Below are 16,899 nucleotides of genomic sequence, written 5' to 3'. Positions count from 1 at the left end.
TCCTTATATAGACATAGTCTGAAGGATTAGGGTAAACAGTGCATGATTACAAGCAAATAAACTTTTTCACACACCTGGTTATAAAGGCAAAGCAAAAGTAAAAGTAGGAAGATATGGCTAAAAACAAACTGTTTTGTCTAAACCTTTTAGCAAAATAACTACAAAACAAACACTTTAAAGAAGATATGACTAAAAATAGATTCCTTCTATGATTAGCACAAGTTTTATGGATACACTTCTAATTATATAACAAGCTGAGCCAATATTTTTCTTCCTTTCGATGTCTTCTAACTGTAAGGTTGTCACACATGAGTTGTTCTAGCTATTCATCATCAAAGTCTTGATCCATATTATAAGTGAGTCTCAGTGTTGGTGTGTCCTTTAGCTCTGGGAATAGCTGATAAAAACTTATACTAATGAAAACTTATCAAAACCTCAAGTACAATAGTTTTTGAATAGTCAATTATATCAGATACTTTATTCTTTAAGTATCTTATCACATCTGCTAACTGTCCAAACTCTTGAGAAAAAAATCTACCTCCTTAGGATCCCAACCAAACAAAGGCTGTCCAACACTTAAAGCAAATTTGTCAACATCCTCCTTCACTCAAAATCCCTGACAAAGGACAGCGCATCTCACAGACTGATGCTAGTGATGACTTTTAAGGAGCTTTACTTCTTGAAGTAGATGGGAAAGGCATTATTGTGGTCATGCCAATGGAGAATTCAAACCCTCAGAAAAGCATTACCATATAGCTTATAAAGAAATCCTAGCTGTGAAACATGACATTGAAAAATTTAACTTTCCTCTTAGCCTTTATCACTTTGTAGTAAAAATGGATAACATATCATTTCTAAAGATCTTAAATCAAAATAGGAAGTTTCTCCTTGAAGCTCAACTCCTTCAATGGAAAAAATGGTTTGTTTGTTATAAATTCATAGTCTGACACATCAAAGGAAACCACAATACCATGGCAGACTATCTAACCAAACCCCAAAAGAAAATCAATCTCATCACTCTTCCAAAAAAGCTACCCTCTTTATCCTGAACATCATGCCTAATAATTTAGTTTTTCCACCAGGACCACTGTCTTAGAAGTTCAAAAGCTAGCCAAAAGTCAATTTTACTGGCTCCACCTCCTTTAAAAGACCCACATCCAACCCCAACTTGAATACTTTTGTCTTCAAGCTCCTTACCTTGCAGTCCCTTTTATTAGAGGTCATATACCAAATGAACTCACATGGTACATTTGCTCTTTATCCTCTCTTTATATCTATGTTATAGCTGTTCCTCCCCTGGAGATGTTTCATTATCTGTATGACTCAGCTCATGAAGGTTCAAACCTATGAAAACTCCTTAAATGGTTTGCACCTATTTCCAGATGGCATAAGGAACTCTTTTGAGTAGTTCAAAAGAGTTGCTATGGAAAATCCCTCTATAGGAATAAAAGGCCTACTCCTTTTTCGTGATTCATCATCCTTATCATTTTACAATAAAGGAAAGCTTTATGTGGCTAACCAAGCATACCAATGGAAAACCACTACTAATTGGATAACACATGAAAATTCCACTTTAATTGAATTAAAAGATTTTCCATGTGAAATGAATAATTATCTAGTTCCAAAATCTAATCTTGAGTGCACATCTCTCAATCCAATCTCTCATCAACCTATTCTTCCAAGTGACCCATCTCCATCTGTTCAATATGAATTTCCTGAATGGCTCACAAGCCTTATTGTACAAACAAAATACTCCACCTGAATAGAATCCTATGATGGAGCACCGTCATCCACACTTCTATCATTTCCACCAGACAGTCAGGACCCATACAAGATAGAAACCCAAACTTATTAGCTATTCTCAGAGCTAAAAGACACTAGCACCAAGACCCATTCAAGATATGGATCAAGACTTTGATGATAAACAGCTAGACTAACTCATGCGTGACAGCCTTACAGCTAGAAGATGCTGAAAGGAAGAAAAATGTTGGCTTAACCTGTAATATAACCATAAGTGCATCCACAAAAACTTGCGCTAATCGTGGAAGAAGTCTACTTTTAGTCATATCTTTTTTTAAATGTTTGTCTTGTAATTATTTTGTCAAAAGTCACTTTTGACTTTTAGACAAAGCAATTTGCTTTTAGTCATGTCGTCCTACTTTACTTTTGCTTTTACTTTGTAATCAAGCATGTGAAAAAAATTTGTCTACTTGTAATCATACACCATCTATCTAATCCTCCACACAATATCTATTTAAGGAGGTTTCAAGTTTCTTGTAAGGCAGAACTAGTTTGGCAATAAAACTTGTGTGTTTTTCAATTAGGTCTCTCTAAAGTCTTACTCTCTTGAAAGCTTGATTATTTAATATCTTGTATCTGTCATATTAAGATTCAAGCATGCTTTGCACTTGCCTCTCTAAAGAACCTATGCACCAAAAAGAATCTGACGACATGTATGTGAGCCCATACACTGCGCTTAGAGATCTATGGGTTAAAGTCTTAAAGGGTTGAGGACCTTAATGTGACCCAAGTTTGCCCAAAAGAGGCGTTGAGGAACCTTACCTGGATCAATATACCCCTATAGCACTGAGACACAAGAATCTTTGGGATTAGGCGTATATAGCATTAAGACACAAGGATCCCTAAGACTAGGCACAATGAGTGAGTTCCGCTCGTTTGTTGAATATCATTCAAAAGTCAGATAGTTAGACCTAGTAAATATTGTAACCAAATTCAAATTAATTTCTCATTGTTAGTGAAAAACTGAACCTTCTTCACCATAAGTTTGACACTTAGGATATCTATCAGAAAGTCCTTGCATCATAAAAATAGTGAGATATGAAACTTTAAAACTTTTCGGTAAAAAAAAAAAAAAAAAACCTTTAAAACTTCAAAGACCATAGTATAATTCCACTGTTAACCAAAAAAAAATTGTGTCATTTCACTATATTCCTGAAAAAGCCCAGAAGGAATGGAAATCTGTCACCAATTAAATCAAAGAGGGGGAAAGTAGTGGAAATTTCACTAGACTGATGCATAAACCTCGTGGCAAATGAGGTATAGTGTCAACTGTAATGTTCAGGCTTCAAGACACCAATATAAGGCAAGTTCCTATACAGTTCGGCAAAATCCAACCCATAGCCAACGATAAAATAGTCCGGGCACTGCAGAAAAGGAGAAATTAATGGAATGATTCAGTAGTAGATAGGACAATTAGGAATTTCAAAGTATGCAGGAAAAACCTTCAATTCAAAAAAAAAAACACAGTATGCAGGAAAAACTAGGATCGTCAGACCTCAAGATCTGAACAGCAAATTTAAAAGAGTACCTATGGTCTCAAAGCTTTTTTTTTTTTTTTTTTTGCTAGAAAAGTGCATTAAGCGGGTTAATAAATGTTTGTTGAGCCTAAGCCCAAGTCCTTGATTGTGTGTCAGCCGATGAGCTTAGCTCAGCTTTAGCTCATTAGTTTGGTTCACTCATTATATATGCGCACACATGTACTCAACATATGATTGAACAGAGAATACAGAGCATTTCAGAGTTCAATACTCTGACAAGGTATCAGCTAGGAAGAGGAAAAATACATCTACAGAAGAAAACTTGAAAATTACATTGATTATAAGGAAATGAAAAACTCATTCATAAAATACCACATTTCCAATAAGGTAAAGGCATGAAGCATACAGAGAAAATAAATACTTTGAGTGATATTAAGTAGTTATTTGTCAGAATACTATACCTCAAATCCCCTGTAGAGTTTCCCCTGGCCAACTGGCTGAATTTCAACCTTTCTCCTTGCTGGTTTATCAAGGAAAGTACACACAGAGACAGAGGATGCTCCTTTTGCTTTCAAGAGAGCAATTATGCTAGATATAGTATGCCCCGTATCTACAATGTCCTCAACCTAATTAACAGTACCAATTTCATAAGAAAATGGAATTGAAAACGTAAGGAGAAGGGAATGGGGGGGTTAAATTAATGAACAAACTAAAGGTATAATTGCTGCAGAAAAGGGAAGCAACTATTTTCTTGTGCAAAAAATTGGTCTCAGCCTAGTCACATTGCTTTACATGATTCAGAAGAATAAAACCTGTGGTAGTATTATCCAATATCACTTCGCTGCATAGAGATAATTATTAGATAAGACAATAATTATATATATATATATTTAGGGTCAAGGATTAGAATTATTTTATAGCTTACAAATTTTATGATTTCAGTAATTTTGATATTACTCCTTTTGGGATAAGAGTGATGCTACAACTACAGATGGGAACCACTTATGCCACCAACTGAATCGTAAGACGAAACAAAATAAACCGTTTTCTGTATCTACCAAGATGCAGCAACAGACACAGGAAAGGTTAGCCTTTTTAATTATGTAGACGTTATAACGATGATTTTCTTACTTATTCTTCAGATAAAGAACCTAGTAATATTCCAGCTGTTATTTTGAATTAACTAGCCAAATGACGCTAACTATCCTCAATATCTTTCGCTACTACAAAAGTACTGGGTTACTTTCTGTGAATTTTGTCCCGTTCAATTTCAATGGCAAATGACGGTCCATGCTGGGAAAATAAGTAAATTATAGGACGCCCGGAACATAAACTTGTAATTCTGAAAACAATACTAATTTACCGAAGCAACGTACAAGCGGACTGTTAAGAATCTAATCTATAGTTTACTATTTAGTATTTACAAACCATACGAACGTTTTTTTTTTTTTTTAATCAGGTCAACATATTCTTCGGTGTCAAAAACACGTTTATTAACTAAACGGTAAGAGAGCAAAAATACCAGAAGTACAGGGCGCCCTTGGACGTTAACCTTCAAATCAGAGGAAATGACGGGTGCTTCATTGGAGCAGGTTCCAGAACCGTAGGACTGAGCTCGAACGAAATCGAGGGAAATGGGAAGGTCGATTTTACGAACAAGGTCAGCGAAAAACAGGAAGGCGCCGATGGCCACGCCGACAAAAACGGGCGGGGTAGAAGAGGAACGGAACTCGTCGGTGATTTCGGCGGCGAGCTCGGAGACTCGGCGGGAGATTTGGTCCTCATTCCATAGGATTTTCTCTATGCGGCTATCCAACGCCATCGAGAGCTGGGATCTTCGTGCGTGTATGGATAGCCATATTAATCGATTTTTTGAGGAAAAAAATCGATTTTGGCTTCAATTACCCAAACACCAGTTTTTTTGGTTAATCGATTTGTGGGGTGAAAATCGATTTTTTTCCGAAGCTGCCAATCCAAGCTTTCGCGGAAAAGTTTATGAAAAAAGCGTTGGAAAAAATTACAATAAAAGCCCACAAAAAAATTACAAGTAAAGCATACAATTTAATAAAAATAAAATCAAACTCTCTTCTCTTCTCTTTTTTTTTTCTTAATAAAATTCAAACTTTGTATCTTTAAAAAATTAATGTTTGGTATTTAATAATTAAATTATATAATAATTTATATAGTTAAAATTGATTTTGATTAAATTATCCAAATATTTTCAATTTTATTAAAATCAATTTTAAAAAAATAGTATCCAAACAGATTGTGTTATAACATAATCAATTATAATTAAAATTTATCACTTAATCAATTATTTTCATAATCTATCATGTCCAACTAAAATTCAAACAGGCACGAAGTCGCTTTCGCCCGACGCCGCTCGCACCCAAAAAGGCATGAGCGAGAAGGGGCCTTGCTCATCTCTTAGATGAGCAGGGCGGTGCTCATCCAAGAGATGAGATCTAGATCATTTAAACTTTAATCTGGACGGTCTAGATTTAAAATATTATTTTATATTAATTTATTAAAATAAAAAAATTATAAAATAATTTTAGTAAATTTTTTATTTTTAATCCTATCTAGATTTAATTTATGAGATCTAATTTAATATTAAAATTTTTATAATTGAATATTTTAAATTTTTCATATATACTTTGTGCAGTCTAGATATTATATCTGAATTGTTGGACTATGTAAAGTTCATGTGAATAATTAACATACATCAATTGTAAAAATTTTAATATTAAATTAAACCCTCTAAATTAAATCTAGATCAAATAAAAAATTTATTAGAATTATTTTATAATTTTTATAATTTTTTATTTTAATAAATTAACATAAATAATATTTTAAATCTGAACAGTCCAGATCTCATATTTTGGATAAGCACGCATGTTCATCCAAGAAATGAGTAGGGAAACTGTTCCCAAGCGAGAAGGGCATACAAGTTATAGCCATACCGTACGAGTAGGAGTGTGACTGGGATAAGATATATGACCTTGTTTGGCAACATATTCTAAAAGCAGTTTTTTATTTTTAAAAATAAAAAAATTAGTTGATAACATTAAAAAAATTTAAAAGGTCAAATATTATTTAAAAAAATAAAAAAAAAACAGAAACATTTTTTAGGTGTTATGAGTTTATTGTAAGAGAGAATATGAAAAATACTTGTTTTTATTTTTATTTTTGTGTTGTCAGAACATATTATATAAAATACTTGTTCTTATAACAATAAAACAAATGACAAAATCAGCTTCAAAGAAGCCCTATATTTCTTTAATTTTTTTTGTAAGGGTGATAAATATATGGTTTGATTAGGTTTTGGTCAAAACATGAATCAAACCAAATCAATCGAACGGCATTAGAGCAATTTTATACTTCAAAGATAAAGTAGCGACAATATCGTTGTGACTTAGGAAGTTATCCACTCTATGAAGAGCATGAAGAAGAAGAAGAAAGGATACTTAACATTGAAAGTTGAACCTAGAGAAAGCATATGATAGATTAGATTAGAACTTCAAGGACATTTTGTACAAATTGATCATGAATTGCATTAGCACAGCTAATTTTAGAGCCCTTTAGAATGGAGAACCATATAATGTTTTCTACCCTTCTGGTGGTCTCAAGCAAGGGGATTCCATGTCTCCTTACCTTTTTACCCTCTATATGGAGAAACTTAATCATATGATTCTGGATGAAATTTATGGAAAAAGATGGCAGCCTATTAGACTTATGAAGGAGGGACTTGATATAATGCATATCTTTTTTGCTAATGATCTTGTACTATTTGGGGAGGCATCTAAGCAACAAATTGAAGTGATTGATGAGTGTTTGCAAAAGTTCTACTATTATTAGGGGTAGAAGATGAATAGAAATAAAACACATTTGTGCTGTTTCAAAAATGTTCATATCAACAGAGCCTTGAATCTTAGTGGAAAACTCCAAATGCAGCTAATGGGTGACTTGGGGAAATACGTAGGAATCCTTCTCATTCATTAGAGAGCTTCCAACAATTTGTTTGCTCCTATTATTGATAAAGCTAAGAATCAAATGTCAGGCTAGAAAAGAAAATTTCTTATAATAGCAAGAAGGTTAGCTCTTATCAAATTTGTAATTACTGTGATGCCCAGCTACTATATTTAGGCAATGATCCTGTTGAAGAGACTTATTGTTGAGATAGAAAAGGAATGCTAGGACTTTCTTTAGGGAGATAATTGGGATAGTAGAAAAGCCCATCTTGTAGGATAGAGGGATGTGATCCTAAATAAGACTTAGCAATACAAAATAAAGCTTTGGTTTTTAAGCTATGCTAGAAACTTCTTATTAATTCCAAATCCTTATGGGTGCAGATGTTGAAGCCCAAATGTAAGTGTGGGAATACAATCATACCTGAGGTTGATAAGAAAACAAGTGCCTCATTAACTTAGAGAAGCATTGTTAATTGCTAGGAGCAATTTGTGCAGGGATTAGGGAAATGGATTGGAAATGGTTGAACCACTAATTTCTAGATAGACCTATGGGTTTTTTTTTTCATGATGTACCTCTAGCTCATAATGCTTTATCAAATAACTTTGATGCTAATAGCAAAGTGGTTGACTTTGTTAATAGTAAGGGAGAGTGGGATATTACCAAAATGAGAGCTTGGTTGCCTAACCATATCATTAGTCATTTAACTTGCACTCTATTATCAAAATACACCTATGGCTAATTGCAAAAGGAAAACTACATATAGCAGCAATGAGAGCTAGCCAAGGTTTTTAAAAGTCAAATACTTGCTTGCTTGATTGTAATGAGAAGGAGGATAGCATGCACATCTTGCATGATTGCCCTTATGTGAAGGCTACGTAGAAAACAATAGTTAATCTGTAGCTTTAGGATATGTTTAGAAGGCCTTATGGGTGAGAATTGGATCTTATGGAATATAAAAAACAATGTTGGTAATTCTCTTGTTAAAACTATTTCATGGGATGTGTTGTTTATATATAGGTGCTAGGAGATTTGGTGTTATCGTTGCTTTTTAGCTTTCTCTGAATTTGAACAAGAGAAAATGTTTTGTATAGCAAGCACCTTATTTCGTGTGTCTCAAGACCTTAAATGAGTGGTAAATTATAAGGATTGGGCAGGAATGTCAATGTTAATACAACAAGAGGTTCAGACCCCAGGTTAATGACGTGCAGTTAGATGTGGATGGCTCCTTCAAGAAGGGCATATCTCAATGTAGAGGAGTTATTAGAGATAGCAATGCGAATTGGGTTATCAGATACAATTCTACAGTGAGTAATTATCTAATAATTCATATATTTTACACACTTTCACCTCCTTATTTTATTTTTTTAGCACTTTTTTGATATAATTTGAAATAAGTGGGTAATATTTGTGGTAAAAGGGCAAAAAAAAAATTTAAGGAATTTTTGAAATTCATTGCATATTTTTTCAGATTCTATAAAATATTATTTTTAATTTTCTAAAATTCATTTTCTATTGATTTTATTACTTTATTTGTAGATGGCTAATTGGAGAAGAAAAGAAGCAAGAGAATAAATTGGAAATTTTCCTTTCTCCCATTTTCTTATCTTATTCTCCTTCCTTAGTTGGTTTTTCCTAATTTTTTCCCCATTTATTTTCAACCATTTTCCATAAATTTCTCTATTTGAAAAAAAACAAACAAACAACTCATGTTTCTTGATTTAACCAAGTCACGTGCACCCATTGCCATCAATTTTTCATTGATTCTATTGAATAAAATTGAACACACACTAACGTTCAGAAGGAGGGGAGCGAATTCATTCATTCACTTATGCACACAATTTGATTTTTTCCACCGAATAAACACTGGACAGGCACAATCACTCAGATTCATTCGTCAACTTCCTCGGTCTCTCCGTATCTTTCCCATTCTCTCGGACCTCATCTTCTCCTCTCAAGTCCAGCTTCGTCTATCTCATCTCTCCCTCCCATTTTCTGCAATTTGTCTCATCAAATCAAAATCAAAACCCATCATTCTCTTCTCTCCTCCTTCCCCCACAAAACCTCCACATTTGTTCATCCATTCTTTCTCCTTTAGCTTGTCTGATATCCTCTACCCTTAGTTGCTGCCATGGATGTGCTTTTGACGCTGTTTGGTGGTGCTTTGGAGATGGATTTCCGTGGCGAAAAAGCTCTTGATTCCTAGGAGAAGGATGGAAGAAGCTTGAATTCAAGGGAGCTACGCATTTGCTAAGCTTTTACATTCTAGTTTCCTCTTATGCTCTGTTTGGATATATAAATATATATGAATATGAATTTAGATTTGAGTCAAATTTATTATTTAAGTAATTAAAAATATGTGCCAAATTCAAGTTTTATTTAATTTTTTTGTAATTTAAAATTCTTTTTAAACTCATATTATTACAAATCCTAACTTAATTTCTTTTGTCATTTGATAAAAATTCATGAAAGTTTGGTGCGAATTGCCGCTTCTTAGTAACTAGTATTAGAAAATTTTAGAAATTGACTCACCACACTTATTGCAAAAGAAATATCAGGATGAGTAATAATAGAGGGATAATTGAGCTTTCTGAACACTCTTTAGTATTTCTATGGATTTGAAAGAGGCTCCCCCTATTCTAGTAGTATTTTGCATTTGAATCCATGGGAGTGTCAATAGGTCTACAATCCATCATCCCTGCTTCCTTCAAGATGTCAAGAGCATATTTTCACTGTGATATTGCAATTCTAGCTATAGATTGAGCAACCTCAATAATCAGGAAATACTTGAACTTACCCAAATCCTTTGTTTGAAAGGATAATCATTAAGTGTTGTTTAAGCTTAGTAAGCCCGTCTAGATCATTGCCTGTAATAATAATATCATCAATATAGATCACAAAAAAAAGCACTGACTAGGTGGTGAATGGCAATAGAACATAGAGTGATTTGCATCACTTCTAATTATTCCAAATTCCTAAAAAGTAATATTGAACTTGTTGAACCAAGCTTGAAAGAGAAATGCAAGTCTGACTAGTGATTAGTGAAGTCATATAAATTGCAAGAACTTATGCAGGCTAAGATTGAGAGCCTTAAGGCTCACCCTAGCATAGATTTCTCTTCCATTTTTAGTCTGGTAAATCCAATTGTTGATGATGTTCATAAATGAGGTGATGCCGCAGTTAAAGAGCATACATCAAAATTTGACAGAGCAGAAATAGATTAAAAATGTCTTAGAACTTCTTGATCTATTCTAGTGCTTGATGAATCCATTAAGAAAGCTTTTGACATTGCCTACAGCAATATATATGCATTTCATGATACTCAAAAGTTAGCTAATAGAAGTGTAGAGAACATGAAAGGAGCGAAATGCAATCGAGTTGTAAGGTGCATTAATTCTATGGGTCTCTACATTTCGAGGGAAATTACAACAACAACTTTGATACCATATAAAAATATTGGAAGAAAAATGAATCTTTTATCATTGCCTTACTAATAGTAAATATATATACAAGTTAAAAACATCTAACTATCATCTAACACTTTACCTAACACCTCACCTAGCCATCACTCAACACCTATATTACTTGCATAATATTTTAACAATTGATAACCTATTCATACTATATATCTAACAATTTTTATGACTGAAAAATATTTTATGTACAAATAAACATAATAACATATTTAGTATTGATAATCTCAATCCTATTTTCGCAACACATTCTTTCTAGAAAGAGAAAGTTGCCAAACAGGATCCAGGTTCAAGAAAATCTTTCTGAAATTGGGCCTGTCAAATTGTTCAGCCCATTGGACCAAAAGGCCGAACCAATATGGTAAATGGAGGCCCAAAAGTTACCGACAAAGATTAATCTCCATCGTTTTTCTGGGAAGCAAATACAGTGAACTAGAGAAGCAGCACCAGCCGGCCGGTGGAGATAGAAGAAGAGCGAGAAAGATGAACACAGATATTACAGCGTCGACGAAGCCAGAGTACCCGGTGGTAGATCGGAACCCTCCTTTTACCAAAGTCGTTGGTAATTTTAACACTCTCGACTACCTTCGCTTCGTCACCATTACCGGTGTTTCTGTCACCGTTGGGTACCTCTCTGGTATTTCTCTATCTCTTTCTCTGTGCATTTTCATTTCATGTTTGAAGTTGATAAATAAGAAGGTGGTTGGTAATTACTCTGCTAGATTCCTAAACCCAATTTCCGAAGTGTCTGGTTCCTTTCAATTTAATTGTACTTCTGGGCTTTTGTTTGAATTAATGGTTCTGTCAAGTTGAAGGTTTTTTCGTGTGTTTTCGGATTTTTATTCTTTAGTTTGTCTATCGGGAAGTATTGATAATCGAAGCTCACATCTTTCTGCCCATTTTCGTCCATCCAATCCCCTGAGGTAGGGCTTTTGGAAAGTGGCAGATTTCTTCCTTAAAATTTACAGGATTAGGGGTCTAATCTGAAACTTGAGTGTGGTCTGCATGGCCAATCAAGCAGGAAAGGATTGTACTTGGAATTCATGTGGTGCTTATCCAGAAATCGAAATCTTCATGACTAGTTATGGACTAATTTACTCTTCTCCCTGCTTTTTGGTTAAACTCTATTAGTGTTGAATGCGACATTTTCTTATATATTTTTCGAGAGGATATTCCCTTTCTTGTATTAACTTGACAAATATCATATAATAATATTACTATAAACTATATGAACATAGGAGTATTCGTTTTTTTTTTTTTAGAATACAAAAGACAAAAAACTAGCTTGAAAATGAAAATAGTTCCATAGGCTCAGTTCCTAGGACTTTCTTCCAGCAACAAAATGTGCTCAATCCTATCTGGAGGATGACTAAAAATAAAAGGAACGGGATGATCAGTATAGCACAACTTAGACATAAAGTCTGCACACTTAAAAGCTTCTCTATGCGTCTGAGATATTTCAGCATCCCATTCTTCCATTAGGAGATCTGATTATTTAAATATTTTCCATTGCTATGTGGTGAGTTATGTCTTCACTATAAATGAGGTTGATTGCTTCCAGAGAGTCTGGAATGAGCTGTATTTTCTTGTAACCATGTTTACTGACCTGCAACCCTGTCTTGATAGCTAAAATCTCCTCTTCAGTTACACTTGTGTGGCCAAGACTTTGTGCGAGACCTGTAACCCAATTGCTTTGAGCATTTCTTATGATACCTCCACAAGCAGCCAACATTTGATTATTAAATGAACCATCAACATCCACATGAAATGTGGGTGTTGGGGGTGGGGGTCCATTTTGCTGCTTCATGATCCGTGCACTGGTAGATTAAGTGGTTGTCTCTCCTGACTGTGTCATCTTCTAGTAATCGATGCATGCTTGATAATTGGATTTGTATAGGATTAGGAATTTGACCTTCAAATACCCTGAGGCTTTTTGCTGTCCAGTGTGCCCATCAGACATAAGCAAAGACCTTTTTCCAAGGCTAGTGCTTTGATTTACACTTGCCTGCTTCCACTTTTGCGCTCCATTTAAGCCAGACCTGCAAGTTACAACAACCAAGTATATGAACATATTCTAAGCAAGTCAAAAAGTTGATGGCAATTTTATTGATTGTTATGGCTTTTCCCTAATTCGTACAATACTATTTGTAGTTAAAGTTTCATGAGAAAATTTCCTCCTGGCTCTTGTAGTGACAATTGCATGTAATTACATCTCTGGTAAAAAAAATAAAAAATCAGATTAATGTCACAATTTGGCAAAGGGATGTGCAATAACTGTTGGAGGACTATGATGAATAGGGAAATTATACTTGGTCCTTGGAATTAATTTAATGCACCTTTATGTTAACATTGTAAGAGGACATCTAGTCATCAATTGTATGGCAAAACAATGTAGTTATCACTTATCAGTTGACGTGGTTAACTCATGGTGTGGGCAGCTTTTACACTTTTTATATAGCTTATTATTTTTTTTTGGCCAGAATTTTATATAGTTTATTAGGATCACCCATAGTGATAAATGTATATCACACTGCCACTGCTTATTGTGTATGGGTTGATGATTTGACTTACTGGACTTAATCCATAAATAAGGGATGGTCATGATGAAAATATTTTATAAGGAGTTCACAACGACAATTCAATCACACGTCACTGATGTTGAGTTTTTCTTTCCCTTCTTGATCTCCTGTGTTTTCAATAAAGACAAAAGCGTATGCTGCACATATAGTGGGTACATGAAAATCATTATGTTAGATGAATTTGGATATCGGTACTATGTCAATATGTGCCTTACTTCCCTGTTGCTGTTTGTGTGCTGTCTTTAGAGCATTCAACATTTAATTGAGAATAGCATGGTTGGTTTGGTTCCGTGTACTCCCATGAACAACTATTGATTTTATTGATACTTTGTATTCGACCTTGAATTCCTATGTTCTAAAATTGGTGGAGGATCTGCATTGATTTGGTGATAAAATAGTATACGTATAGTTAAAAACTGCAAGCCCCTTATTTTGAAGGGATTAAACCTGGAGTTACAGGACTTCCTTTGGTTACTTGGCTCTGATTGGGCTCATGGATGCTTTGCCAGAACTCCGCTGGTAAGCTCATGGGTTTCTTCCCAATGATGAAATTATCTGGATACAAGAAACGAGAATTTTGCAGAGTTCAGTACTTCTTTGTCCCTTTCATTCCTTTAGCGGGCGTAATGTTTAAAACTTTTAACATTATGGTGACCATGAATGATGAAAGTTTAGTTAAATTTAATTTTAGTATTCCTTTTTTGATTGTGCTCGTTGATGATAGTTTTGCATCTTTCTGTCACAAGCAAGAGGTTGTTGGTACCCAACTCCTCAAATGTATTATTTACACATATAAGGTTCCAGCTAGAGTGCAAGTCTAAGTTGAACTAGCTATCATACATCTTCAACAATAACAACAGCAAGTCTTATTTTACTAGGTGGGGGTGGCTGAACTAGCTAGCTACCATGCTAGAAGAAAATAAGAAACAAGCAAAAGCACGTAACACTCCTATTAATTTGAGAGTGCCAGGATCTTCGCACAGATGCTCACATACTCCTTACCTCTTATTGACCCAATCCCCATCACGTACAATATGTTCCCTAATACCACTCTCTCTCTCTCTCTCTCTCTCTCTCACGCTCAGACATCGCACCACACAACCATAAGTTAGTTACTAGCTTGGCCCATTAGTTACGGACTTATTCTGATTACTTTTACATTGTTCGTTCCAATTTCTTATCGTATTGTTCTGCATAGTGCATTGACTTACTTGATCATTCGAGTGGCATATCTATTTTATTTAAGGAAGCTATTACTGAAATTTAATTAATTTAGCGCAACTGAACTGAGATTTTGGTCCAATCTAGTTCTGTTGACAATAATTTTTGTCAGAAATCAAATCCAGGGCAATATGTCGCTTCAAGTCAAAGGTCCTGATTGCCTGTGAATACACTTGGGTATTTTTGTCCTGGCTGATAAATTCTCTCAGGACATCTGAAATGCTTATGACATGAACTTGAATTCTTATATTCTAAAACCACTTGAGATTAGATTCTGAATGATTTGATACTAAAATGGTATGTATATGGTCTAAGCTGTTTGCCTGTTTTTGTTTAGGGATTAAGCCTGGAATCAAGGGTCCATCTATGGTGACTGGGGGTCTGATAGGGCTCATGGGTGGTTTCATGTACGCATACCAGAACTCTGCTGGTCGGCTCATGGGTTTCTTTCCCAATGATGGTGAAGTATCACGTTACAAGAAATGAGATTGTTCACAAGTTAGCATTTGCTTTCCCCTCTTTCCTTCAGTGGATGTAATATCCCAAACTTCCATGTCAACATTATGGTGATCAAGAATAATGAAATTGTCATTCCTGTGTTTCATCTCATTCTTGTTTTCAGTTTAGTTATGTCGGAGCAACAACCTGGTTGACATCACATATATTGCTTTAACGATTCTACTTTGCCTTGAAGTGCATGAGTTATGTCAATGACGTCGAAGAAGATTGTGATGTATAGTCCCCTTTATTATTTCAAGATGTATAGTCCCTGCATAAGTTAAAATTCAAACATGTTTTAGTTTAGAAAACTTTAACATTTTCTTCCGTTAATCCCACTTCCCTTAATCAAAATTTCACCGGTGGTTAGTTTAGAGTGAACATTTGGAGCCACACTATCGCTTCTCTTCTGCGTTTTCTTCTTCCATTTGCCAAGTTGTTTGTTCCCTCTACTGCATAAAGCCCTCCGTTTAATCCTAGTTGCTCTAATCTAGTTTTCAGTTGAAGCCACTTGTGGAGTTAGTTTGCTGTGCAATAGTAGAGAATGGAAGTAAATGCTAGTCAATGTTTGACTGTCATGTTGGTGTTGAGGATAATGATCTCCCACATGTAAAGTGTTCGAACAGACAGTGAGGGAAGTAAATGCTGAAGTTTTTTGACGTCTTCCAAGTCAAGTTTTAGGGCGCCTACAAACTCCTCATTCGATTTCCATCCTCCTCTTTTTGATGTACGCGGATGTCATCCTCCATTGCCTATTATTGAAGATTTGAAGCCTAATTCCGATACTGTGTCACTATATTTATTTTATAGTGTATTTGGATTAATGTGGACTTGAATTTAAATTTGAATTTGAACCAAATCCTTCAATGGGACACAAAATTTTATAAATTTGGATTTGATTTAAATTTAAATTCATTTCAAATTATATTATAATTCTTTATAATTTCAAGTTCCTTTTACATCATTATGATTTGAAATTCTTATCATTTCAAGTATCTTTTTTTCTTCATGTTTTCACTATTAATATATCTATAATTTGAAGAAATTTTTAAAGGGATTGGGTGCATCATGTAATTTGTGATTTATTCAATAAAAACATGATATTTAAATAGTATTAAATATAAATTAATTTTGATATTAATAATAATAAAGAGAGAAAAGGCAAGAAATTAAATATATATTTTGTTATAAGAATAAAATTAATTAAAAAATATCAAAAAAATTTTATTTATATTACTTAAAGTATTTTAATTAGATAAGTTACAAATGATGTGGTGCGCTTAGTCTATCTAAGTATTTTTCCCTATAGTATATATATATATATATATATATTTTCTCATCTTTTATATATTAAAAAATGAAAATAAATTCACCATTTCTAATTCTTTATTTTCCTTTTGAATCTTAGTTCATCTCTTTTCTTTATTTGATTTTTTTTCAAATTACCCATATAAAAAATTTTAAATACATGAATTTTAAATGTAAGATTTGAAATACAAGATTTTAAATCTAAATGCTACCTAAATGACTGTGTATTGGTGTATGATAATATCAAGTGCATTTATAAAATTAACAAGTATACATACTGTACAGGTTAATGCATGTGTTTACGCTTGTTTTGTGAATAGTGATTAGTTTTTCATATCACATTAACAAGTGCCCCATCATAAATGATAAATACCGTATAGCATAATAATTACCAGATTTTAGAAAATCAAAAGTATTTTTCATCAAAAGCGTACGTTGGATAATTTTGGAAAATGGGGAAAGTATATGTTTTTTGCATGGAAAGAAAAACGATGACTAAAAATATAGGGATGTAGAAAACCAAATTTTTTTGGTATGCAAAGTTACAAACAATATTTTCAAAATCAGACCGGA

The 16,899-nt window shown here is 33.9% G+C and overlaps 2 protein-coding genes across 2 annotated transcripts; one reads left to right on the top strand and one right to left on the bottom strand.

The window, feature by feature from the left end:
- Positions 1–2,916: 2,916 nt before the first annotated feature.
- LOC129297914 (uncharacterized) lies at positions 2,917–5,186 on the bottom strand. Its single transcript, XM_054936260.1, has 3 exons — positions 4,801–5,186; positions 3,740–3,904; positions 2,917–3,164 (listed from the first exon to the last, which is right to left on the bottom strand). Exons 1-3 carry the CDS (start codon positions 5,098–5,100, stop codon positions 3,066–3,068), a joined length of 564 nt encoding a protein of 187 aa, XP_054792235.1. The 5' UTR covers positions 5,101–5,186; the 3' UTR covers positions 2,917–3,065.
- A 5,956-nt stretch (positions 5,187–11,142) lies between these two features.
- LOC129297915 (NADH-ubiquinone oxidoreductase 20.9 kDa subunit-like) lies at positions 11,143–15,124 on the top strand. Its single transcript, XM_054936261.1, has 2 exons — positions 11,143–11,357; positions 14,858–15,124. Exons 1-2 carry the CDS (start codon positions 11,204–11,206, stop codon positions 15,004–15,006), a joined length of 303 nt encoding a protein of 100 aa, XP_054792236.1. The 5' UTR covers positions 11,143–11,203; the 3' UTR covers positions 15,007–15,124.
- Positions 15,125–16,899: the final 1,775 nt, after the last annotated feature.

This window comes from Prosopis cineraria, unplaced genomic scaffold (assembly GCF_029017545.1).
Source record: "Prosopis cineraria cultivar Desert tree isolate PC_DT_omini unplaced genomic scaffold, ASM2901754v1 PC652, whole genome shotgun sequence".
Taxonomy (NCBI): domain Eukaryota; kingdom Viridiplantae; phylum Streptophyta; class Magnoliopsida; order Fabales; family Fabaceae; genus Prosopis; species Prosopis cineraria.
The sequence above is the reverse complement of the archived record's forward strand: the minus strand, read 5'-3'. Positions and strand labels throughout refer to the sequence as shown.

Coding starts and splice junctions, on each gene's coding strand:
- LOC129297914 (XM_054936260.1), bottom strand. CDS start 5,100: ATGGCGTTGGATAGCCGCATAGAGAAAATCCTATGGAATGAGGACCAA. Junction 3,905..4,800: donor AAGGGCGCCCTGTACTTCTG/GTATTTTTGCTC, acceptor ACTGTTAATTAG/GTTGAGGACATTGTAGATAC. Junction 3,165..3,739: donor AACTCTACAGGGGATTTGAG/GTATAGTATTCT, acceptor CCTTTTCTGCAG/TGCCCGGACTATTTTATCGT.
- LOC129297915 (XM_054936261.1), top strand. CDS start 11,204: ATGAACACAGATATTACAGCGTCGACGAAGCCAGAGTACCCGGTGGTA. Junction 11,358..14,857: donor CACCGTTGGGTACCTCTCTG/GTATTTCTCTAT, acceptor GTTTTTGTTTAG/GGATTAAGCCTGGAATCAAG.